Raw genomic sequence first — 24967 nt, forward strand, 5'->3', positions numbered from 1 at the left:
CGACACCACAGAGGAGGTGACGACTGCTGGTGCCGCCGGTGGCGCAGCTCAGCAGCTAGCCGCTGGGACTGCCGCACTGAGTGCGCTGCCGCAGTCACCACCTCTGTGCCGCTGGCGAGCAGCTGCGCCACGCACTCGGTATGGCCGCCGCAATCTGGCCCAGCGCACACAAGCCGTCAATCTTGTTGACGACTCCAAACAGCTGTGTCTGCTTGTTCCGGAAGCGGGCGAGCTTGAAGGCGTTGAACGAGGGTGCCGCAGCCTCCCACGCGTGCATACGCGTGGATGGCCAGCTCACCCACGCGGACCTCCAGCTCGTCGCGCAGGCCGTACACCTGCGGCGTAAAAGGAGGGCGGGCGGGCGGGCGGCCGGGCGTGAAGGGGGAAGCACGCACGCACCATGTGGGTCTGCGTCGGACGCACACATGAGGGTGGTTAGTTGGGGAACACGCAATCAAGTGAGCACTGCTCATACACGCATGCAGGCACCCCTGGGTTCCGCCCCTGCCCATCGTGATCGCTCGCTATAGCCCCAGGACGTCAGGCACGCACTGCCGGCGGTACAGCAGCCAGGAGCATCTCCGGCCACGCGCACAGTCAGCTCGAGCGGCGAGAATACAGGGAAGCTACAGCCTGGTTGCTCACCTGCTGGGTTGCAGGATATCCGCAGCAGCGGCCACACAGTGCCGCCACATGATGCATCATGTACAGCACAGGAGAGAAGGGAACGGACGCGTGTGGGGGTGGGGGTGGGGTGGGGGGGTTTAGGGGGTTGGCGTCAGCACGTTGTGACAATAGCTAGCACCGCCAGGAGAACTTAGACGTGCGTGTATCTCCCACAGCCACACAGTTCCCAGGTATGGTCATTGACTAGAGCCCCACTAGCCTGGGTGTTGTATTAATCAGTTCATACCCATCATTCCACCCACGCGCCCATGCACTCACGCACTCCTCAGGAACCCTGCATGGCAGGTCGTTGGCACCTACATGTGTTGGCGGCAGAGTCATAGTGGTGCGCAGCAGCAGTGCTGGTCACGGCGGCGGCGGGATGGCGGCAGGCGGCAGGCGGCGGCGGCAGGCGGCGTCCCTAGGCGGCGATGTATGCGCAAGGCGGCGGGAGTGGAGTGGGGGGCACACATGCTCAGCACTTGCGGAGATTTGATTGTTTACACCGCCCGCCCGCACATAGCACTCACCCACCCACCACCCACCCACACACCCCACCCACCCACACACTCCACCTACCCGCCCGCCCACATCCGCCCGCCCACCCAACCCCACACCCACCCCCATACCCACCCCCTCACACACGCACATACACACATATACATACACACATATACACACATACACACACACGCACGCACGCGCTACACACGCGCACACACGCCTGCAGCGCACACGCACACACGCGCACACGCGCGCACACACACACGCGCACACACACACACACACGCGCACGCGCCGCCGGTCCGCATCGCAGACGCGCACACACGTACGTTTGCCACAAATGAATGTAGCAGGCACGCGTAGCAGGCACGCAGCTTACACCGGCCACCTCGCCCTCCCAGTTTATTACGGTCTCGGGGAATGTAATGAGTCTGGCATACGCGCGCATGGCTCAGGCTAGGACTCACTCACTACGTTGTTGTTAGGCCGCGGGCGGAGTGAGTGGTGCGTGTTGTCATCAGCGCGTGCAGCCGGGGTGGCCAGAGCACCACGCAGCAGATAGGCGGCGTTGGCAGGTGGATGGGGCACGCAGGTGTGGGTGTGCACAGCAGGGCGGGAAGGCAAGGTTAGGTGTCAGTCACCAGCTAGTAGCACCAAGCAGCAGCACAAGGCGGGAATGCACGAGGTGCGTGGCCATTACTTGGCGCATTACTGGCCACACGCTGCAGCAGCAGCAGCAGCAGCTGGCAGCAGCAGCAGCCCCCTAAACGCACGCACGTCAGCAGCAGCCAGCTTGCGTGCCACATATGCGGGAGGCGGCTCGCACGCCATTGACGACCCGCCGGAGGCGCGGGGGCCGGGCGGGGGGGCAAAGCCGCCTGCTACCTTGACTCACCCGCTTTGCGTGTCCACCTTCCTTGGCCTGCGTCGCTGTGCGTGCGTGGACACCAGCTAGCGGGTCTGCGGGGCGGAAGCCGCCGCGAGGGGAGATAAAGAGGTGAGCTGGGCGCCCGCGCTAGCTCGGCAGCGGCGGCGGCGGTGTTGACGGGCACGCAAGCAGGGTGCCGGCATGGGGAGCTCCGTCCGCTGCTGCTGCTGCTGCCCCAGCAGGTAGGTATAGGCCAGACACACTCACCTGCTCACTCGGATCTCGGGCGGCGAGCGCGCTGCGACGCTGCGTGCGCTGCTGGGCGGGTTCGTTGCTGTTGATGAATGCCAAACACTGCTTGTCGGAGCAGTGGGTAAGTAGGCATGGATAAGCGCTGCGTCGGTAAGGGGCCTGGGCGGCGCGCCGACACATATTCCGCCGAGACCGCCGCATGGGTGCTGCTGCATGGGGCAATTGCCGCGGGGGCGGTGACGGTGCGCCGGGGCGCCAGTGCCTGGGGGGCTGCCTGCGCCGAGCCCTGATGTCGCGCGCGTGCACCGCACTGCAGGCGCCCTCGCTCGCTGCTCGTGCGGCGCAGCTCGTGCCGGTGTGTCGTGCCGTTTCGTGGCGCTAGCAGTGCCGCCAGGCTGGGCCGGCGCGGGAGGCGGCCCGCCAGCGCTTGCCGCTGGACCCACGGGTCACAGCGGCGGCGGCGGGGGCGATGAGGGCCCGCTAGCTAGCAGCCTGGAGCAGCGAACACGCGGGCTTGCCGCCAGCTATCTAATACGCAGCGAGCAGCTGGCGAGCAATGCGCGGCAGTAGTCGCCGCGCAGCGCCGGCAAAGTCGGGTGGAAGTAGTGCGGGCGGTCCCTGCGCGTTTCGCCCCGCCCCGACACCACCCGCTTAGTTCCTTCTTCCCTGCCACGCACCTCCCGCCTTCCACTTTACTTTGATTTAGCGCAGTCGTAGCCGCCGCTTTGTTTGTAAGCTTGTAACAATATCACACGCATTCTCAGCGCGCCACACGCAAACCGGATGGTTGGCGGCCCGCCAGGCGAGTCGTCCACAACTTCCCGCCACGACCCCCCCCCCATGATATGTATGCTGCTACCCCATGTCCAACACCGCTCGATGTCCTGCAGTCCACCCGCCATCAACACACGACGTGCAACCAGTCTGCACGAGCCTCATAACGATACGGCTTCTGTCTGCATCCCCCCGTTGCTCTCCGCTCCCATTCCAGCCGCCCGCACATCATTCACCAGCCTCCACGCCAAGTCAGGAAGTTTCGTGCCTGCTTGCCAACCCTGACTAGATCGTGCATCGAGCGCATTCGATTCCTTAAAGCATCATCGATAACATATTGTCGTCGTCTCTCCACACACAGGTATCCGGATAGTCGACCAAGCCACCAACCAACCAAACGTACGGTACTCGATCAGTTGTTGGTCAGTGGTTGTGGCTGGGCCGCTCGGCGCCCGCCAGCTGTATTGTTGCGGACCATGTTCAACCCGGCCCATCAGTTTGTATCGTCAGGGTGGGTGCCCTCGATTGAGCTCCGCGCAGGACGCAACTCAATTTGCGGCATGCGACACGTGGCTTCACAGCGACCGAGTGTCGTGTCCACTGCCGCTAACCACCGCAAAAGGCAACCATCACCCTACCTCCAAGAACTGCCCCAGGCATGCTACCGCCGCCATCACAAACCAGGGCCCTGACAGCGACTTGGCATACCGGCGGAACCCCATATGCCGCCGGCAGCACACCACCCACACACATAGCCGTGCGGATGTGTTCCCAGTCCCTTTGCCAGACCCCAAGGCGCTCTTGTTGCGGACGTGTAGCTATTGCTATCTGCACTGCTATTTAGCTACGAAGTTCAACGCCAGTAATCGTGCCGTTGAGACAAACCCCGCGCACGCCCGAACCTGGGACTCAACAGCCAGGGAGCTGCCTGTGCGCCTCGGCTGTTGTAGCACATACCGTTTGCACTTCAACGCACACGCACACGCACACAGGACACACGCATACACATGTCATGCAGCAGGCATAAACTCCGACAGCCACACCTGCAAGGTCTTCCGACGTGGTCCCCACGCCCACGCCTCTCACTCCCGCTCTTCAGTCACCTCTACCCGCGCCCACGCCACTCGGGCACTCACGCCTCAAGGGAAAGCCGCCGTCTTGAGCTGCTCCCCTGCCCTCCCCTGCTTCGCTCCGGTCCGCTCCGCTCTGCTCCTGTTGTGTTCGCGTTTGTGCCATTCGGCCCCACGGCTTTTTGCACCCTCCCCGTCGTGCTGCTGCAGCCGCAGTAGCTGCCGCCGTGCAGCTACCGCCGCCCCTCCAACCCCGCAGGCCCCCCGCCCACACCTGCTGCAGCTGCTGCCGCCACCCCCGCACCCGCCGTTGCCGCCGTGGAGCCGGCGTCCCGTCAGGCCACCACCTGCACGCTGCGCATGGGGACGTCGGGCTGCGCCTCCGCCGCCGCCACGTGGTCGTTGGTGCCGTTGGCGCCGTTGGTGCCGTCGTTTGCGGCAACCGCCGCCGCGCCGTTGGCCTCCGCCGCCGCCTCCTGCTCCGCCAGCAACATCTTCCAGCGCTCCTCCACACTGATCCAGCGGCCCGTGCCGGTGGGCTGGATCTCGGGCGGCAGCATCTGTTATTGATGATTGTTGTTGGTGTTAGTGTCGAGGGAGACGGCGTGCTCACCGGTGCAGGAGGAACAGCCTGTCAGGGGCCGCACATGTTTCTGCGCCCATGCGCTGCCCACACCCACACCATTGCACACCACACACCACTGCTCCGCCACCCTCCTCACACCCCTCGCTCCCGCCTCTCCCGCCTCTCCTGCCTCCCTGACTCCTGCATGCAGCGCTACTCACGCAGGGCTCGAAGCCCTCGGTGAAGTCCTTGTTGGCGTCCTTCTCGTACACGAACTGCACCTTCTCACGCCTGAGGAAGCGGAGGAGACGTGGTGGGGGGGCCCCATTCATGATTAGTCAAGGAAGTGGTACCCGGTAGCCGGTACCAGTCGAAACCCCACGCCCAGTAGCGCCGAGTACGCAAGCCCGCCGCCCCAGCCCGCCACCCCTGCCCCAGCTCCCCCGCCCTCCCAAGCCCCCTCCCTCCCTGCCCCTGCCCCTCCCTGCCCCTCCCTCCCTGCCCCTCCCCCCTCCACGCACGTGACTGGGTCGATGAAGGGGTACACCAGCTTCCACAGGCCGTAGAAGATGACGGGCGCGCAGAACAGCCACAGCTTGTGCAGCCTGTGTGGGTGCGTACGTGCGTGTGCTTATGTTCATACGTACGTGTGGCAGAGGCTGGAGGAGGGGCTGGGTGGCTGGGTGTGGCGGGGCGTAGGCGGCAGGGCGAGCAGTTGCGCTCGACGACAACTGGGCCGCGGCAGTGCCGAGTCAGCGGTCCCTAGTGCCTCATGTAACCAGTCACTCCCGTCCGACCCACGCGTCCGCGCCGTACCTCCTTCCCTCCAGTCCCCCGGGCACCTCCGTCCCCACCATCCCTCCACCACAGCCTCCAGCTCCCGTCCCTCTTTACCCCACCCCCCTTGCTCTCACGCGACTCAGAAGTCATGTCTGGCATCATAGACATCCGGCTGTTGAGTCCCCATTGCTCCACCTTCGGCCCCCCCACCTCCCCGCACCTCTCCGGGTAGTGGTTCTGCAGCAGATCGAACACGGCCTTAAGCGTGGCGAAGTCGCAGTTGGAGGCCTTGAGGCCTGAGGGTTAAGGTGGGGTGGGGCGGGCGTGGGGGCGGGGGCGGGGTGGAGTGGGGTTTTATGCATCGCCGTTGATTACTTAAGGGGTGGGGTGGGGTTAAGGTGGGGCGGGTGGATGGAGGGGGCGGGTCAGGGGCCAGGGAGTGGCGGCCAGGGGCAGACGCGGAGCGGGGTCTTGCGCGGCACTGCCGCGTCACTGCCGCCCAGCCTTGGTGCGGAACTCCGAGTCCCAGCCCTTGCTGGCGGCAGGGCCGCGACCCACTTGAGTTACGGCACTTGGCGGGCACAGAAGCCAACCCCGAAACCCCATCCCCAACATAACCTTCGTACCCCCCGCCCCCCCCTGCCCTTCCTCCTCCCGACAGGCCCCGGGCTCACCGCGCAGGTCGAAGATGCCGCTCATCTTGCCGTCCCACCCCGGCGTCTGCGGCAGGCGGCAGCAGTCAGCAGTGCAAGGTGCGAGAGCGGGCCGCCCGAGAGAGCATCGAATTTCCTAGCAACAGGAGGTACACGTATGCAGGCGATGTGGGTCGGCGCCCGGTCGCCGCGCGCTGACTCCTGCTTCCAAGCCTCTCCGGCAACCTGCCACCCCTCCTCTCACTCCCTTTCCCTCTCCTCTACCCAGGACCCCGCCCGCCGCCCATGGTGCCCTACGCCCCCGCCTTGCCCCCCGCCCCCTCCGCCCCCTCCGCCCCCCACCCTGCGCCTCACGTTGGCGCCCATGGCCACGGCGCAGTCCAGGCTGTAAGCGATGTAGCGCTTGCTGGCGTCCGCGTCCTTCATCTCGTGCCGGCTCACCACCACCACGCACAGCGGCCGGCCGTCGCGGTCGGTGCCGGGCAGGAAGGCCTTGGCCTGGTCCAGCTCGTGCCGGATCTCGTGCTGAAGTGTGTGTTGGGGTGGCGGGGGGTGGCGGGGGGTGGGAGGAAGGGAGGGGGCGAAGGGAGAGGGGGGCGGGCGTGGGTGGGAGGGGATTGAGAGGGGGTTAGAGGGCGGGAGAAAGCCCGTCAACGGCACGGTCTGATGGGAGAGCCCCTCCGAGGGCGCTGTTCATGCGCGTTCTGGCAAGTGACTGGGCATGTTCCCACACAGAGCTGGAGCCCGCGCGCGTGCGGTGATCGCAGGTGCCCACAGGTCGGGCCTGCGGCAACTCGCGCGCAGCGTTCACGAACGAGCTCGCTCGCGCCTCGTAGGCGAGCTCCCATGGATCGATTGTGTCTGGGTTGGTAGTACTGTCATCTACAGCCAAACGGCAAATACGAGGACGCAGCGGCCCGAGCCGCTTCCCGCAATGCGAGCAACGGTTGACGGCCCCAGCAGCGCTTTGAGGCGGGCCACGCTCCAAGGCCCTTCTTTAGCAGCTCACCTCCTGGATACGGCCCTGAGGAACGTAGGTAGCGCGCCAGACCGCATGCGCTTTCAGGTCTTTGGCCGCTTCTGCCACGTTGCCCTTGCGCGCAACCAGCCACCTCCGCAGCGTCGCTTCATCCAGACCCCATTCCCCGCCCTTGCGGAGCAGGGCGTCGGTCTCTGGCCCGCACAGCTGCTTGAGCTCCGCGAGGCTTTTTGCGTCCACGATGTTTTTTGTCATTACAACTGCCCAGCAAAACTAATAAGTACTGTGTATCGCTTTGGTTGACGCCGGTCTGGCTTGCCAGCAAGAGCTCTAAACAAGTTGAAGAAAAATGAACAGCGCGCTGGTCCCAGCGACAGCAGCAGATTGAAGCTTAATATGTGTGTGAAGCTAACACAAGCCGCGAAGCAAGACGGCAGGACAGGCGCGAGCGAGGTAGCTGGGTCTGGGATCGAGATGGGGAGTCAATCCGTGAGCTTTCTTTCTGCCACAGCGGCGCTTTGCTTGAATACCCACATTTGCATCTGAACCGTCTGACAGCCAATCACCCACGACTGGCCCAGAGCAGCGGTAGCTGTCAGTCGCTCACTAGGCTTTTTCATATTGGGTGACGCTTATGCAGCTAGTATAGTTACACTGGTACATCATCACAGTATTACGGAGCAAGTCAACGAGTTGCGGCGGGCGCAAGTGTGCATTCGGGCCCGGTCGCCCGGATGTGAGGATAGGAGTTCTGCAGAGCCAAGTATGATCCTGGATTGCTGATGAGTACGTGTAGTTAGAGGGTGAGCAGCAAAGCGCGCGACAGTAGAAACACGTTTTGGGAGGGCTGGTCGGCGGCAGGTTTGGTCTACATAAGAAGACTCGATGGGCTACAGCGGGTGGCCAAGAATATAGTGCTGTTGAGCGTGTCCATGTTTTCCTGGGGGCCAGCGAGGTCGATCGCGCAGTGTCCACCGGCCAGCGCGGCAACCCTGGCCCCGCTCTTATCGGTTGCTTGTGAACAGTAGTACGCGTGCGAGTTTGCGAGAATAGCGGGCAGCGTCGACCTGCCGCGCACGGGGACGGCGGCTGTCCTAACCGCAGCGGCACCGTACACGCGCCCTGCAGGCTGGCCCACTCTCGCCTGCGGTGCGACCCGGTCCTGTGCTGTCGCCACACACACAGCCGCCGTACACAGCCCCAGTGATGATGCAGCCGCCTCGGCGCGGCCGCTGATCGCTGCCCGGCCCGGGTAGCCATGCACGTGGGGGAGCAGCAGCAGCAGCAGTAGCAGCAGCAGTCACCTCACCACCCCGCGGGCGGTCTGCTCTGACGTCGTTTCGCACGACACACACGGGGGTGTGAGTGCGAGCAGCTGCGAGCACCAGCACCTGTAGCTGCGGTGGCGGGAACGTGCGCGGGCGGGAGCGCGTAAACCCAAGCACGAGGCGCACCCAGGCGCCAGCCACGCACACAGCGCGCCACACACTCGTTCAGGGGGTGGGCACTGCCGCCCTCCTCTCTACATGGGGGACCATGCGGCAGGCGGCGGCGGCGGGCGCGGCGACGGCCTGCTCGCCAACGGCAGCGGGCGGCTGCGGGACGGCCACATCACGCCGGAGCGGGTGTGGGCCATGTTCAACCCGGTGGAGAGCGAGGCGGTGGTGAACGCGCTCCGGCGCTGGCAGTGCAGCTTCGGCTTCCGGTCGCGGCGCATCCACAACTGCGGCTCCATCACCGACCCCTACGTGCGCCTGATCCTGGACCGCTGCCTGCCGCCGGCGGTGGAGCGGCAGCTGTGCAGCGAGCCGCTGGACGCCCTGCTCAACGCCGTCATCGCGGTGAGGGGGGGGAGGACAGGGGGGGGAGACAGGGGGGGGAGGGAGGGAGGAGGTGGAGGAGGGAGGAGGTGAAGGAGGGAGAGGGAGGGAGGGAGGAGGGGATAGGCTGACCGCAAACCCGATCATGGATAAACGGGAAGGAGCGGAAAAGGAGCAAGGCAAAGATGTATGGAGTTATGAGTGGACAAAATTGGTGCGTGAGGCGGCACTCACCCAAGTCCGTGCGTGCGTTGGCGCAGGTGCGCACGTGCGTCATCGACGAGAGCCTACTGCGCTGGGCGCACCAGGACGGAGTGCTGCAGGTGGGCGGGTGTGGGCGGGCGGGTGGGTGGAGAGGGTGGGCCGATGGAGAGGGTGGAGAGGGTGGGTGGGCTGGGAGCTGCACTGGGGACGAGATAGAGACCGCGGCATCAACCACCACCAGCCCAGCGGACCGCTCCCCCCTCAAACACCAACCCTTAAACCCGTACACCCGACTCACAAACCCCTGCCGCTGCGCCCTCCTTTTCGCCCCTGGCTACGCCTTCACTTCTTAAATATTCATGAATGTACCCTGTCTCCCCGACAGCTGATCAACGTGGCCTCGGGTTTCGACACCCGGGCCTGGCGGCTGCGCTGGCCCGCCGCCATGCGCATGTACGAGATCGACTCGGCCACCGTGCACGCACAGAAGGCGGCGGCGCTGGGTGCGTGGCGTGGCGTGGCGGGGAGAGAGGGGCGGGGCTTGGGCGGGGGCATGCTGGGGGAGGGGTGTGTGCGGAGGGGCAGGGAATGCAGGGAGGGGTCCACTCGTCGAAGCCGTGCACACCTGTCCTGTGTGAGCTCCTGCCCGCCGGCCCGCCCACCTGCCTGCCCCGCCAGGCGACATCGACACGGCCTGCTCCCGCTCGGCGCTGGTGGGCGGCGTGTGGGACTTGGGCGACACGCTGCGGCGGCTGGCGGCGGTGGGGTACGACCCCAGCCGGCCCACACTGTGGCTGGTGAGGAAGACACAGGGGGGTTATGTGCCCGGGCCCAATAATAAAATCCCAGGAGGGGGAGGGAGGGAGGAAGGAGAGGGAAAGAAGGGGGGGAGGAAAGGGGGTAGGGAGGGGGGTAGGGAGGGGGGATCGGGAGGAACGCGAGGAGGGGAGGAGCTGGCGGGCTGGCCTGTCGGGTAGGCGCTGTGGCTGGGTGTGGTATGGGTGGGCTGTTGGGGGATGGGCTGGAGGGCGGTGTCGGGGTTGAGTGTCTTTGCTGCCAACCCTCCCAACCCCTCCTCCTGTCTCCAACCCCGCCTCCTCCCATCCCATCCCCAACCCCAACCCCCCAACCCCTCCTCTCCGCTCATCTCCCCTCCTGCTGCTCCCCAAACCCGCAGGTAGAGGACGTGGTGGAGTACATGCTGCCCTCCGCCGCCAGCCAGCTGTTCGCGGCCATGTCCGCCCACTGCGCGCCCGGCTCGCGCCTGGTGGCCTCGCTGTCGGACGTGAAGCTGCGCGACCTGCTGCGCCGCTACGGCCACACCACACACCTGGTGGAGGAGTTCGAGCCGCCCGGCATTGTGCTCAACCGCATCTGCGCCGCGGGTAGGGGTGGGGAGGGAGGGAGGGAGGGGATGGTGTTAGCGGTCGCTGGACACAGGGCTCAGGGGTTGCCGATGTCATGTCGGGCGCCGTTGTGTTTCTGCAACCCCACACGCTCCTGTTGCCTACCTCGTTCCCCCCCTCCCCCTCATCCCCCTTCTCTCCTCCCCTCCTCCCTCTCCTCCCCTTCACCCCACTACCACTTCCCTGGCTAACTATAAATGTAACCCCCCACACACACACACACACACACACACACACACACACACACACAGGCTGGCACGCGGAGGTGATCCTGTCCGGCCAGCTGGAGGACCGCTTCGACGTGGACCTGCACAACTGCCTCTACCTGGTGCACGGAACACGGCTGTAGCAGGCGCCGGCCGCAGCTGCACTGCAGGCTGTAGCAGGCGGCGGCAGCAGCAGCAGGGGGCAGCAGTGCAGGCTGTAGCAGGTTATGGAAGGCTGTGGCGGGACTGGCAGCCGCGTGGGTAGCAGTGCAGGCTGTAGCAGGCGGCAGCAGCAGTGTCAGTGCAGGCGGCAGCTGAGCATGCAGGAGAGGTGGCCGACGCAGTCCGCGCAAGCTGCTGCGGAGTCTGCGGCCGCCCTGGCTGCAGATGCGGCAGGAGCAGGGGCGGGGGCGGGGCAGCTGTGTCGGCGCGGGAGCGCGGCTTGTGAGTAAGCAGCTGCGGGGTTGTGCGGCGGCGGCCCCCGGGCGGCAGCGGCGGCTTTGGGGCGGCAGTGGCGGCAGCGGCGGCAGTGGCGGCCCCGGGGCGGCAGTGGCGGCAGCGGCGGCAGTGGCGGCCCCGGGGCGGCAGTGGCGGCCCCCGGGCGGCAGTGGCGGCAGCGGCGGCAGTGGCGGCCCCGGGGCGGCAGTGGCGGCCCCGGGGCGGCAGTGGCGGCAGCGGCCAGCCAACTCAAGCAGCCGGTGCCGCGAAGGCCGGGACCAAGGCCTTGGAGCTGGGCTGGGCTAGGTGGGCTCCGGCATGAGCTCAGGAGTGGCGGCGGGCGCGGCGCCTCCAGCGGCGGCGGCCCCTAGCAGCCCGCTGGTGGTGGTGCTTGCGGCGGCGTAGGCAGCCACCGCACACACGCCGGCTCGGCTCTCAGCGGCTCTCACAGTACCGGCTACCGAGAATGGCCTGGTGGTGGTCGTGGTGGGTGTGACGGTGAGCGAACACTAGCAGTGCGGTGGACGATCGGTGATGCGAGTGCGAGAAGTGCACGACGGCGGCGGCGCACTGCTGGCGGCGGCTGCGCTCACGGCGGTGCCGAAGCGCTGCGGCGGCCACATCCCGCGGCGGAGGAGGCCGCAGCCGTGCACGGCCCCGGCAGCACGTGCCGCTGCCGGCGACGGCAATGGCGACGGCAGTAGCATACAGGCACTGCTGTCGTTGGGGGTGGCAGGAACTGCCGCGGGGCGGGGCACAGGCGGGTCAGGGGCGGGTCAGGGGCGGGCGGCCGGAGCTGACCCGCGTGAGCTGCTTGAGGGGCGCTGCCTATCTGCCGGCCGGTGGGGTCGCCAGGAGGTGGGTGGTGGTTGCAGGATGTGGGCGGCACAGAGGCCAGGGGGCCGCGGCCGCGGGGCTGCGCATTTCATTGTTGACGTTGTGTGTGCCGCTCGATGTGGGTGCGTGCTGTGCGTGTGTTGATCATGTTTCTGAACTTCAATGTGCGTCCGGGTGAAAGTGCGCCTCAAAAGCCGCACAGCCCGGGTGTGCGCACGAGGACTGCACTTCTGTTGTACTTGGTCGTTGGCGCCGGGCTCTGTTGCAGTGTGGGAGGTGCAAGGACCCCCCACGCAGCACAGCGGAGGAGGGCAGGCCTTGCCGATGCTGCGCTGGGGCTTGCATGCACACGGTATGTGTGGCGGGCGTGAAAGGGCGCGAGAGGTCGGCCCCCCAGCAACGGGGTATCCGTTGTGGTGCGGTGAGTTTCATTTTCATTGGACTCCTAGGGGCGGTTGGTTGTCTACATCAGCTATGTGGGTGTACCATGTGCTTGATCCATACTACATCTCGTGCGCTTGTTGCGGAGGAGCAGATTAAGGGCGGCTGCGGCGCGTTGCCCTTTCCCTGTATCCCGTTCAGCCCAAGGCGCCGTTGGTGGTGTGGCTGTGGGCATTGCCGGGAACAGCTCCCGTGTGCTGCGGCGTGTGTGTGTTTTGGGTCGGGTGCCGAGCGGGAGTGGCGGGCGCTCCCCCGCTTGCAGGGCCTGGCGCTGAACGCCTTGCTGGGGGGCAGCGCTGGTGTGTGCGGCCGCAGCGCTTGGACACACATGCGAGGCCTGGGGGAGGGAGGAGGAGGGGAGGAGGAGGGGGGGCAGGGAGGGGACAAATGCGGGTGTGCAGCAACGTCTTGTACAGTGAGCCATCAAATGCCCGCATGCAAGGAGGCGAGGCAGGGTGGTGTGCCGGTGTGGAGTGTGTGCGCGGCAGGAGGCCCTGACGCGATGACTGACTGACGGGCAGCTACTGGGTGTAAGGGGGGGAGGCGGCGGCGGTGCACCCGCGCAACAGCACGTGGGTGCTGCTGGGCCGTACGAGCTGCGCTCTAGGGAGGGGGGGCGGTGACGGTGTGCACTGAGGTGGCCCCGGGTGCCCGGTGTGACGTGCGTGTGTGCATATGAGTGTGTGTGTGTGTGTGTGCTCGGCGGTGGTGTGGGCGGCGGTTGAGGGGGAGGGCGGGCAGGAGCCTCGCACGGGTCGCACCCAAGGCATGTCAGGGCCCCGTGTAACTTGCCAACATTATGTGGGTCTAACAGAGACGATGGCGCGGGGGTGGGCGCACTCCTGACTTCAAGGGGCCGGGGGGGGGAGGGGGCCGCCATCCCCGTGGGTCGCGCCCAGACTGACGGGGAACACACGAGAAGTTGTACTTCGCATTGCAGTACTGCTCCGCGCCTTTCGCTGTGTGTTTTCCCTTGCTCGATGCTCTCTGCCCTTGCAGGTAGTAGCGCCTTCCAGTTACTGGAGTACAACCAGCCGGGCGGGCGGGCCAGCGAGCCCGGGTTGTTTCTCTCTGCGGAGCTCCAGCGCTCCCAAGCGGCCGCACAGCTGGCCCACGCACAACAGTCAAAGCTCGAAGCTGCCAGCAGAGATGCGCACATCCACCTCCAGGCCAGGACCGGGCGCCGAGGAGGGCTTCGCAGGCGCCGACGCGGCAGCACCACCACCACCACCACCGGACCCGCGGCATCTCGACACCGCTGCGGAGCACACAGCAGTGCTGCCAGAAACAGCAGCAGCAGTCGCGGCAGGTATGCTGGGCGGCGCTGCTCGCGCTAAGACGTCCACTCCGCCGTTGGCGGTCGGACTGGGCGGATGCGGTGCAGGCGCCGATCTCCCCGCCGAAACCGGCTGCGGCGGCAGCAGCAGCAGCAGCAGCGCAGGTGGAGCCGGGGTTGAGTCGGTGGGCCTGAGGCGCCGACGGCCGCAGCAACCACTCGAGCAGCAGTGCGAACGGGAGCGCGAACGCGAACTTTGCGGTGCCATGAGTCGAGGCAGCCTAGACGAGGCCGTGCAGCAGCAGCAGCCGCACGCGGCTCTGTCCGGCGGCAGTCCACGCAAGGCCCCAGCGGCCTTCGAGGCCGGAGCTGCGGTGGCAACGGAGGTGAGGGCGTGCGCCGCGCGTGTGTCCGTGTGCGGTTTAGGGGCGCTAGCACACCAGGTCCCCCTCGTGGCAAACGCCTGCTGCCCCGGCTCCCCCCGCCTCCACCTGTTGGCCTCCCCGCCTCCGTCCCCTTACGCGCGTGTGGGTCCTACCTGCTGTCGTCTTTGCAACCACTACAACCTGCTGCCGCTGAGGCCTTCCTGGAGCAACCGTGAAGACTGCGTCCTGCGTACCCGCCTGACCCGCAACATTGTGCCCCCCCCCGCTACCCACACCCACTGCTATGCAGCCGCAGCACCGCCACACGCGGCGGCACCCGCAGCAGTTTCATCCCCAGCAGCAGCAGCAGCAGCAGCAGCAGCAGCAGCAGCAGCAGCAGCAGCAGCAGCAGCAGGCGCTGCTGCTGCTGCATGACGCCCTGTCCTTCGCCCTCGAGTTCTCCCTGCTGGGCCTGGCCACCCTGGCACACAACCTGGGGACCGCAGCCGGCTGTAGCAGCAGTGGCGGTGTGGGCGGCGGTAGTAGCAGTAGCAGTGACGGTGGCAGCAGCAGTGGCGGGTGCGGCCCGGTGGGGCGACTGGACGCGGCGGCGATGGCGGGGTTCCCGTGCGCGGCGGGCAAGACCGTCAAGATACTCTACACGCTGTGGTGGGTGGATGTGTGGGTGGGCGGGCGCGGGAGATAGTTGATGTGGGCTGGGTTTGGGCACGTTCTGGGACGGGTGGCGGTGGAGGGGGTCCGGCTCTCAATCGCGTTGTGCATGCGCGTGCGTGTGATTGTGGCAGCCTGGTGGGTGGTGGTTGAGTGACTGTGAGTTACTGGCGGCCTGCCACCGGCCTGCGGGCAGTGCGCCACACAGCACCCCAGGCAGGGGCAAGCAGTTCGGCGGGCACGCACAGGTACACACGACCGACGCCTGGTACACAGGCCAGACAGAAACGACCATCACCAACACCAGCACACGCCCCTCCCCCCCCTCATCTTCCTCCTTCCTCCCCTGCAGGCACCTGCGCGGCAACCTGCTGCACGCACTGGCCCGCCGCGACCTGTCCGTGCTGGCCTTCAGCGGCGCGCTGGCGGCGGCGGCGGCGGCCCTGGCGGTGAGCGGCAGCTGGGCCCTGGAGGCGGCGGTGGTGGAGGAGGTGGTGCTGGGTAGTGGTGGTGGTGGCGGCTGGCGATGGTGCGACGGTGCTGTGGCGTGACGCGCAAGCTTGCGCCTGCTGCCTGCCCGAACCGGATCATATCCTCTCGCACGTACGCCTGCCTTGCTTGATTCCCTGTCGCCCGTACGCTTGCGCGCTCACACGCACTCACCTTCCCTTACGCCACTTTTAACGCACCCGCACCCGCACCCGCACACCCGTACACCCGCGCAGCTGCGGCCGGGGCTGTACTCGGCGCACCGACACGCGGTCGTGCTGGCCGTGCGCGCCGCCATGGCCGCCGGCAACACCGCCGCCGCCCTCACCGCGCCCGCTGCCTGCCTGGCCGCCACCACCGTGCCCTACTACATACCCCCACACGCCCTGGAGGCGGCGGAGGCGGCGGCCGCTACAGTGACGCCGCCAGCCGCTGCCGCTGCCCTCACTGCTGTCACTACGGGCCTCACTTCGCTTGGTGGCGGCGGCGGCGGCGGCGGCTGGGTGAATGTGGGTCTGCTGTACGTGGCGGCCAAGGCGGTGGTGTGGGGCCGGGTGAGTGAGGGGCGGGACTACCATTCGTGACGGATCAAGAGTTGAAGTTGTGAGGTGGAGGTGGGAATGGGAGTGGGAGGGGGGGGAGGGGGGGTGCGAGGCTGGGACTGGGTGCCGGCGGTCGGGCGGCTTGCACCGCATGCACCGCTGCACGAGTGGGCCTGCGCACACACCTACTTCCCACACGAAACCTATGACACCCTTATTACAATGTTTGGGGATCAGACCCTCCTACCCTCTCGCACCTCTCCATCCACCTCTCCATCCACCGCGCCACCGCCCCACCACCCATCACCTCCCATCACCTCCCCTACCAGGTGCCGCTGCGGCTGCAGCTGCTGGCGGGACTGCTGGAGTTCGTCAACGGCTGCTGGGTGGGACACGTGGCGGCGCGGCGGCTGTACGGCGACGTGGCGGCGGCGGCCGTGCTACAGCCGGCCCCGCTGCTGCTACAGCTGGCTGCCTACTACCTGCTGCCCTGCTGCCTGGTGGCGGCGTGCGAGGCGGGCGCGGCGGCGGCGGCGCGCAGCCACAGGCGCCTTCACAGCACAGGCGGCGGCAGTAGCAGCGCCAGCAACAGCAGTAGCACCGGCCTCCGCTCCAGCGTTGCTTCGGCGGCCAGTGGCTTCGCAGCTGCCCAGCAGCAGCTGCAGCAGCTGCAGGCGCAACAGCGCAGGTCTGTCATAACCGGACAGGGCAGCAGCAGTAGTGGGACGAACGGCAGTAGCAGTGCGGGCAGTGGGGCCAGCAGGGGCGTGTGGGTCCGAGGCGTGACCAACATCTCCTCCGTCACCTCATCCTCCGGGGACGCAGACGCCGCCTTCAGCTCCTCCTCCTCCTCAGCGGCCCACAGCGCCGCCGCCAGCCGCAGCGGCAGCGCCGGCGACAGCTCCGGCGAGCTGCGCCCGCTGCTGCTGCTGGCCCCGCGGCGGCAGCAGGCGGCGGCGGCGGCGGGGGCCTGTGGTGTCATGGTCACGGGCGCTGGTGGTGGTGGTGGTGTGAGATCCGCTGCAAGCGGGAATGCCGATGGCGGTGCCGGTGCCGATGGCGGCGGTGTCGGCAGCGGTGGTCACGCGCAACAGCCGCTGCAGCCGCTGCAGCCGGCGCGGATGGCGGCGCTGCAGGCTTCTGCTGCTGTGCCGTCGGCCCCCGCCTCCATGGCAGCTGCTGCTGATGGTGACACGCCGGGCGGCGGCGGTGCGGCGGCAGCAGGCACAGCGCCGCTGCAGGAGGCGGCAGTAGCAGCAGCAGCCGACACAACCCCGAAGCCGCCGCCTCGCCGCCTTGGCACGTCGCCGCCTCCGCATGCAAGGCCGCTACTGCTGATGAGGAGCCAGCTGACGGCGGCGCAGCTGTTGGCGCACCACCACCACCAGCAGCAGCGGCAGCAGCAGCAGGGTCTGATGCTGCGGCGCCGGCGCAGGCTGGTCGAGGCAACAGAGGTGGGCGCAGATGATGCGGGTGCTGCTGCTGCGACTGCTGCTGCAGCTGTGGCATTGGCGGCGGCGGCCCGCAGCCCGGCACTGCCGCGGCACCCTGCGCCATCACCAACATCGGTGTTGAAGTACACACCCCTCACGAGCTGCAGCGTTGTCAGCGTCAAGGTGGGCGTAGCTGTGGTTGGGGGCGGGACTGAACGGGTCTGCATTGGAGGTTCCGCTCGACACCTGCCACCTGCACCAAGGCAGAGTGCCATTTGGAAGCGTCCCTGCCTTCCTGCCTTCCTGCCTTCCTCCGTGCCTCGCCATCACTCTCAACCTGTCCCGCCCCTCCAGGTGTCGGCTCGCAACGGCCCGCTTCCGTTCGCCGAGACCGCACAGCAGCTGCAGGCGGCCGCGGCGGCGGCGGTGGGGGTGGGCAGCACGCCGCTGGCGTCGAGTGAGACCACCACTGCAGCGGCAGCGGCGGGGGTTGCGGCGGCAGGCGCGGCGGCCGCGCAGGCCACTCGGCTGCTGCGGCGCTGCAGCGCTGTGGTGGTGCGCGGCTGTGTGCACCTGCTGGGAGTGGTCGTGCAGCTGAGACTGCCACAGCCGCCGCCGCCGCCAGCAGCAGCAGCAGTCGCTTTCGGTGGCGGAGGCGGAGCGCGAGCAGCAGCCGGTACCGCCGGAGCCGGAGTCGGAATCGCCGGGGCTGAGAGGCCGGGCACACCGCCACTGACTCCCGCACCGGGCAGTAGCGCACTCCGCGGTCGTGCACCGGCACTGGGTGCCCCGCCTTCAGCAGCCGACTCTGACACGCCACCGGGCCCAGCAGTAGCAGCATCCGACCCAGCAGGCGGCAGCTACAGCCACCTCCCACACCACACCCAGCCCAGCAGCGCCCAGCTGCTACAGCCGCCGCCGCTACAGCCACCGCTACAGCCGCTCCACGTGGAGCTGACCTCCCTGGAGGAGCTGGCGGGCGCCGTGGAGCTACTGCGCCGCCACGTCGGCAGCAGCGTGCTACAGCAGCAGCCGCCACATGACACGGCAGAGGCGGCTGAGGCGGCTGCTACAGCTGTGGCGGCGGCGGCTGTCGCCGGCGCAACAAAAGATGTTTCGACGGCGGCGACGCAGCCCCTGCTGCCGCTGCTGCCGTGCTTTGCGCTATCGCCGCCTGCCATATGCGTCGCTGTAACCGCCGGCGCCGAGGGCTGCACTACAGCGGAGGCGGAGGTGGAGCTGGAGCTGCTAGGTGTGTGGCCGAAGCCGGCCGGAGCAGCGGCGGCAGTAGCAGCCGACACCACTGCGGGGGACGGCGCCACTACTGCCGCCGCCGGCAACAGCGGCGGCAGTAGCCTTGCAGACGCGGATGCGGACGCGGACGTGGAGGAGCCCGTGCCGCCGTACCCCTACCCCTACCCCTACCCCTACCCATGTGACAGTAGTGGCCGGAGCAGCTGCAGCGGCGAGGGCGGCAGCAGCGTCCTGGGAGGCAGCCGCGAGGAGGCGGTGGGCGCGCCGGCGGCACAGCGCACCGAGTCAGACGCCACCGCCTCACTGACCAGCGGCGGCGGAGGCGGTGGCGGCGGCGGCGGCACGACACCCGCAGCCGCTGTGATTGCATCTGCTGCGTCGGCAGCCTCGGTGGACATGGCAAAAACGGCAGCGAACACGGTGCAGCCGCGGCGCAAGGACGGTGCCAATAGCACCACTGCTGCCGCCGGCTCGGCCGGCTGTGAGCCTGCGGCGGAGGCTGGGATGGCGGAGCTGGCTGCTGGTGCAGGCACCGCTGCTGTGGGGCGGCGGCCGCTTGAGCCACCGCCGCCGCCACCGCCGCCAGCGGAAACGACGGCGACAAAGACTGCTGGCGGCGCCGCCGGCACCGGCAGTGGCCACAGCAGCTGCGGCGGCACGGGCTCACGGAGCAGGCAGGTCCGGCTGGTTCTGGCCACCACAGACAGCGGCGGCGGTGGCGGCGGCTGTAGCAACGATGCAGCCGCGGCAGCTGCTACTGCCGGCGGCGGCCAAGGCCGGGTGCTCCTGGACCAGGTGGTGGACATGACGCGGGTGGGCGGCGGCGGCGGCGGCACTGGTGGTGGCGGCGGCGGCATCGAGGTCACTTCTACAAGGTACGGTATGCATGTTACTCATGTTACTGCATTGGGCCGCGCCCCATGCTACCTTATCTGGGCAATGCTCTGCTGGACAGATCTCCCCTTTGCTCTGCGGTACTGCACCTGTCGGCGCCGCGCTGCTGACGCGCCTGCCCCGCCCCGCCCCCTGCCCCACCCACTCCGCCACCCCATTCCTTCCGCCCGCTCCGCCGCCCGCATGGCCTCCACAGGCTCCGCTTCCCGGCGCCCCTGCGCGCCGGCCTGTGCCACCTGCACATACTGCTGCCGCCACCGCCATCACAGCCACCGCCGCCACCCGCCGCCGGCGCCGCCCCTTCCACCAGTGCTGCAACCTCCGCATCCCCAGGCGCCGCCGGCACTGCTGACGATCAGTCGCCGCTGACTGCTGCAGGCGGCATGGGCGGCGGCAGCAACACTGGCGGCAGCAGTAGCGGCAGTAGTAATCGGCCGCTGGGCACACTGCCGCTGCTGGTGATGCCGTCCGCGGCTGCGGCCGCCGAGCTGCGGGAGCTGATGGCGGAGGCGGAGGCTGCGGCGGCGGAGGAGCAGTTGGGGGCTGACGCGGCAGCAGCTACTGGTGCTGGGGCTGGGACTGCCTCCGTGGGGGATGCAGCCCCTGCCGCTGCCGCTTCTGCTGCTACTGCCGCTTCAGGGTTCCCCGCCACTGCTGCTACAGCCGCTGCAGCCTTCAGCCGGCTTTTCGTGCCGCTGGCGTGCGACCTGGGCTACCTGCTGGGATGGCTGCAGCAGCAGCAGCAGCAGGCGGCTGTAGCACAGGCGGCAGTAGCAGCTGCAGGACAGGCGGCGCAGGAGACTCAGGCGGTGGCGGTGCTGGCGCAGTCGCTGCTGTCTTATCTGCACGGCTGCGGCGCGTGGGCGTGTGTGGAGGACCTCGTGGAGCGGCTGGAGGTGGCGGCGGTGGCTGCGGCGGGCGGGGCTGGTGCTACTGCCACGGGGGCTGCTGCTACTAAAGCGACGCCCCTTGCAGCGCTGGCTGCAGTTGCACGCGAGTACCGGGCCCTGCTGCAGCAAGCGGAGGTGGAGGCGGAGGTGGAGGCGGAGGTGGAGGCGGAGGCACAGCGACAGCGGGATAACGAGGTTGCAGCGGTCGATGCTGCTGGGGCCGGCGCTGCCAGGGCTGGGGCGGCGGCGGCTGCACTGGCCCCCGCAGGCCAGGGGTTGGAGGCCGAGCGCAAAGCGGCGGCCGACGGCTGGGTGGCGGTGCCGGCGGCGGCAAGCCACCCAGCACCACACCACAACCACGACCAGCAACACCACCGCCAGCGGCAGGCGGCGCAGCCATCTCCGCAGCTGGAGGAGGATGCAGAGCCGAGGCCGCCGCCCCCACTGGACAGCCCCGTCGTGCAGCAGCCACCGCCGCGCAGTCCGCCCGCCGCCCCGCCTGCTGCGCCTGCGCCTGCGCCTGCGCCTGCGCCCGCCCCCTCCTGCTCACCAGCAGCTCAGCCGCCGCCGTGCCCCGCCGCGCCGCAGCTGCGCCTCGTGCGGGCGCCGCTGGCCCTGCCTCAGGCAGCGGGTGCCGCGGGTGCGGCGACGGGTGTCACGCCGTCTGCTACAGCCTGTGCGGCGGCGGCAGTGGGCGCGGCTGCAGCAGCGGCACTGGAGGCGGCGGCGGCGCTGGGGGCGCGGCCGCCGCCGGCCCGTCGGTGAGCTGCTGTCGGAGTGCTGGCGCCGGCGGTGGCGGCAGCAGCACCAGCACCAGCAGCAGCAGCGGCATTCCGCTGCTGCTGGGAGGCGGCGGCGGCGGCGCGGGAGCGGACTATGCTGCTGCCAGGGGCAATGGATTTGGAGGTGGAGGTGGAGGTTGAGGTGCTGGTGGAGGTGGGGGTGGGGGAGGTGGGGGGGGTGGCCGAGTGATGGGGCATGCACAGTCGCCTGAGATGTAGGCATGCTAAGAATAACTAGACCTGGTTGATGGCTAGAAATGAAGTGGTAGCTAGGTTCAGATTAGGTTCAGGCTAGTAGATAGGCCTGCTGGTGGATGTCGTGACATTGTGTCGTTGCCCATTGCCCACGGCGGCTGACTTGCAGCTGCTTGATGATGTCGCAAAGCACCGCACGCAAGCACTCAGTGTTGCAACGGAGGGGACAGCAGTGGGGTTCGTGTGTAAGTGTTGGCAAAGGGCTGGGTACGTAGCTCGGATTGTGAACGCGAGCTAGTACTTGGCGCGGTGTTGGCTGAAGAGCATCCGCCAGCTCGCACGCTGCACACAGGGCAGCACGCCCGCACGGGAGCGGTGTGGCTTGCAGGGGGCTAGATGGGTGCGGTGTGAGCAACAGTAGCAAGTAGCAAGGCCAGGTCTGTTGCGTGTTCGTTGCAAGTAAGGCCCAGTTGTCCGCCAGTAGTGTGCGCACGCACCAAGGCGCTGTTGACAAGACATATAGATGCGCAAGAATATGAAAAGCTTGCCGTGAGGAGGTGAAGGAGGCGGCAGTAGTACGGCAGCTTGAAGTGACCTTTAGTTTTAACCAATCATAGGCTGCAGGCGGCGGTAGCGTTAAGCGTTTGTTCAGCGTTTGTTGTTGACCCTGACCCTGCAGCGCACACGCAGCGGAATCCAGGCGTCACCTGCGAGCAGCGGCGGCAGGACACCACCACCAGCACAACGGCACATGGGACAGCGACGTATATACCTGATGAATGCGGCGGCGATGTTGTGGCGGCCGCGGACAGGATGACATGTACACAGAAGAAGAGATTGCTGCTGCTGTTGATCGGGGCAGGCGAGTATGGCTGGTGTGGCTAGCTGGCGTGTGGGTATGGCCCATGGTGCGTCCGGGGGTTCGGCGCTGGCGACTGAGCAACACACGCCACGGCACAGCAGCAGCACGCCCGTCACGGAGGCAGGGGAGTCGGGGTAGTCGGGGTCGTGGTCGGAGGCCGAGTGAGCACTGCCTCCATGGTGGCGCTGTTTGTAGCGTTGGTATGTGTGTGTGTGTGGGAGCGGGGCGGGGGAGTCCCGCGAGCACGCCAGGTAACCCGCAACGTGGGGGGCCAGTGGGGTTGGCGTGGCACTAATGTGGCAAGGGCTGCAGAGCTGAGCTGAGCCGGATGGATGGGTGTGACGCTCCACTGAGCTGGATGGGTGTGACGCTGCAGGCGACACGCCGCCACACCCCTGCTGGTTGGGGCGGCAGGCAGGCAGGCTGCAGCAGGAGGGTACCATGGGAGCGGTGCACGCTCAAGCAAGGTAGGTACCTGGCAGGTGTCACCTGTGACCGCCACCAGCCAAGCACAACGGCCCCCCAGGCTCCACATGCACACACGTACACCTGCCTGCTCAACACATCGCTCGGCTGGCTGGGGCGCGCGCACACACATACGGTACACATACACACACACACACACACACACGCACACACACACCGTATGCATGAGGGACCGACACGACATTTGTAGGGCCCTTGGGCCGCGCTCAACAATGCGGCGCCTGTACCCTGTAAAACCGCACGAGAAACCACGCTGTCGTGTGTTCCGCCTTATGGTCTCCAAGACGCACAACATCTCCTCGCGGCCACCAAACTCCCTTGCCACACAACCCCTATCGCCCTGAGCCAGGGCCACAGCGACTTACTTTGCCTCACTTTGGACCCAACAATCAATCGCGAAGAAATACAGTGCTGCTTCAAAATCTTGACTTACGTCGCTTCTCCCCGCGTCCATGGGTATGCTGTGTCCTTGCTGGGGACGTGCTGAGCAGAGTTTGCACCGGCTCTCTCTCTCCCCTCTTTCTCTCTTGCCCCGACCTCGCAACAATGCCAATCGAGTGCACCGCTGGAGCCGTGGGGCCGTACAGATCCCATCTCTCGACAGTTCTACAATGAGCCGTACTGGCGTGCGCTCGTCACTCACAAATTCAGCATGCCACTCACAGCCTGTCCACACCGCATCATACCTTTCTGGATTAATAAGAGCGTTTTCGCCGTCATGCATGTATGGCAGCCCCGTCCAACTGAACCAACAGCCGTGCAGCACGGGCCAAGGCAAGACCATTCAATAGTAACGATCATCTCGACTTTGCAGTCATGCAATCAACAAGGTGGGACTCAAGCTGCCCCCAACCTCCCAACAATACAGCATCCTAGTTTCTGCTGGTGCTTTAGCACACAAGCACCAGAAATGGCACCCTTGCCAGGCGCACAGGAACGTCGCCCCAATCAATAGTGCGAATAAGGTGCAATACCGCATGCGGTGTGGGGGGCATGCAGGTCGATCGGTGCGGCGCACACCAATCACATGTCCAGTTTGCACGTCTTCGCGCTCTCAAGGTCAGTTCTCTGCCGCCCCATACATGCACCCGCGCCCGCAGCCACGCCCGTGCATGAAGCCACGAGGCGAATTCATCGGTGTGTGCAGCCATCGCTTGGGCACCTCGCTGCTGCCCACAACTCCACGGAGGCCCAAGTGCAAAGAATGTACTGCTGGGCCAAACGCAGCGGCGGCATCAGCTCTGAGACTCTGCAATGCCCAGTGGCATTTCGTCAGGCCCCTAAGTCCTCAAACACTCAGGTAATGTTGTGCTTCCAATGCACTGCTCTCGCTAGAAAGTGTGATGTATAACTCTCTATGCAACCCCTGTTGCGGCCGAGCCATCACCACCGCATGCCGCCACACCATGTCTCAAACATGCAACACAAGCGCATCGTTCCAATGCTACAAATCCGCGAGCCGCGCATGCACCTGTCACTTCACCCATCACAGCAGCACATCACCACTGATCGCAGCTCGCTCCCGACCGCACAGCTACCGGCCCGTTTCGGGTACCAGGCAAATGCAAGGAGATGAGGGGATTATGAAACAACCGCACCGTCAGCGGTGAAGCGGCATCTTCTGCACTGCCGCCGAATCGGGCGCCTGGCGGCAGCGTGCGTGTCCTCCAAAGCCCTCGACACCGCCAGCATGGCACCCACCCTCTCACCCACCCAGCCACACCTTCTCGTTGCAGCAACACGTGCGCACATGAAGCACACCAAAACGTTTGGGTACGCAAGAAGCCAAGGCCCGACACCCCTATCGCTGTACACTTATCTCGGGCGTCTGATCCGATTAGCAGCATTAGCAGCTTATCAATATCCCCAAAACACGCCAGCCGTAAGTAAAGGCCTGGAGCACGCATCATGTGCGGCGCCCGGGGCTCAAGTTGCAGCCATCTGCACCAGCACCTGCACCTGCACCGGCTGAGGCGCCCACGGTTCCAGCAGCACTTTTGACTCCAGCCGTACGCCACCGTACTCACTCTGCTTGAAATAAAATTCAGTGACGCATGTGGCCAGCAGAAGCCAATACTAGTACAAAAATTGAAGCGACGTAGTACAAGCAACCAGTTCACAATAATTCTCCCGCGCGTCCTCATCGTCCAAACACAGCTGCTTTGCGAGGGTGTTCCATTATGAACGGACACTCCAGTACACGCCAGGGGGTGCTCCTATGCCCTCGAGTTGCACCGCCGCCACTGTGTGTGTTAGGAGGGCACGAGGGGAAAGAGTCAGCAGCAGCACCGTGCGATTGCGGATGCGCCACCACTGCTGACCTGCCAGCGCCTCGCCCCCTCTCGCTCCTTTATTTCTTCATCT

The 24967-nt window shown here is 66.8% G+C and overlaps 5 protein-coding genes across 5 annotated transcripts in view; 2 read left to right on the forward strand and 3 right to left on the reverse strand.

Moving 5' to 3' along the window:
* The window catches only part of CHLRE_01g055461v5 (uncharacterized protein), a 2825-nt gene extending 2394 nt beyond the window's left edge, over window positions 1-431 (reverse strand). The window contains exons 1-2 of the mRNA XM_043059049.1: window positions 400-431; window positions 299-335 (exon numbers count right to left, since the gene is read on the reverse strand). Coding sequence (XP_042928963.1) covers window positions 299-335; window positions 400-402 — 40 coding nt within the window. The 5' untranslated portion in view covers window positions 403-431. The remainder of the gene's footprint in view (window positions 1-298; window positions 336-399) is intronic.
* A 2443-nt stretch (window positions 432-2874) lies between these two features.
* CHLRE_01g055465v5 (uncharacterized protein) lies at window positions 2875-7580 on the reverse strand. The gene is made up of 7 exons (XM_043059050.1): window positions 7142-7580; window positions 6487-6657; window positions 6154-6199; window positions 5700-5775; window positions 5221-5304; window positions 4921-4990; window positions 2875-4694 (listed from the first exon to the last, which is right to left on the reverse strand). The coding sequence occupies exons 1-7, from the start codon at window positions 7364-7366 to the stop codon at window positions 4470-4472; spliced, it is 897 nt and encodes a 298-aa protein (XP_042928964.1). The 5' UTR covers window positions 7367-7580; the 3' UTR covers window positions 2875-4469.
* A 100-nt stretch (window positions 7581-7680) lies between these two features.
* Window positions 7681-13262, forward strand: CHLRE_01g055469v5 (uncharacterized protein). The gene is made up of 7 exons (XM_043059051.1): window positions 7681-7914; window positions 8240-8952; window positions 9192-9254; window positions 9521-9638; window positions 9814-9932; window positions 10313-10520; window positions 10793-13262. Exons 2-7 carry the CDS (start codon window positions 8638-8640, stop codon window positions 10888-10890), a joined length of 921 nt encoding a protein of 306 aa, XP_042928965.1. The 5' UTR covers window positions 7681-7914; window positions 8240-8637; the 3' UTR covers window positions 10891-13262.
* Window positions 13263-13430: 168 nt separating this feature from the next.
* On the forward strand, window positions 13431-22472 carry CHLRE_01g055473v5 (uncharacterized protein). Its single transcript, XM_043059052.1, has 7 exons — window positions 13431-14125; window positions 14415-14773; window positions 15129-15225; window positions 15502-15819; window positions 16137-17423; window positions 17595-19369; window positions 19585-22472. The coding sequence occupies exons 1-7, from the start codon at window positions 13613-13615 to the stop codon at window positions 21041-21043; spliced, it is 5808 nt and encodes a 1935-aa protein (XP_042928966.1). The 5' UTR covers window positions 13431-13612; the 3' UTR covers window positions 21044-22472.
* A 72-nt stretch (window positions 22473-22544) lies between these two features.
* CHLRE_01g055477v5 (uncharacterized protein) overlaps window positions 22545-24967 on the reverse strand; it is a 3582-nt gene continuing 1159 nt past the window's right edge. The window contains exons 4-5 of the mRNA XM_043059053.1: window positions 24925-24951; window positions 22545-24846 (exon numbers count right to left, since the gene is read on the reverse strand). Coding sequence (XP_042928967.1) covers window positions 24782-24846; window positions 24925-24951 — 92 coding nt within the window. The 3' untranslated portion in view covers window positions 22545-24781. The remainder of the gene's footprint in view (window positions 24847-24924; window positions 24952-24967) is intronic.

The sequence above is a fragment of the Chlamydomonas reinhardtii genome, chromosome 1, assembly GCF_000002595.2.
Source record: "Chlamydomonas reinhardtii strain CC-503 cw92 mt+ chromosome 1, whole genome shotgun sequence".
NCBI lineage: Eukaryota > Viridiplantae > Chlorophyta > Chlorophyceae > Chlamydomonadales > Chlamydomonadaceae > Chlamydomonas > Chlamydomonas reinhardtii.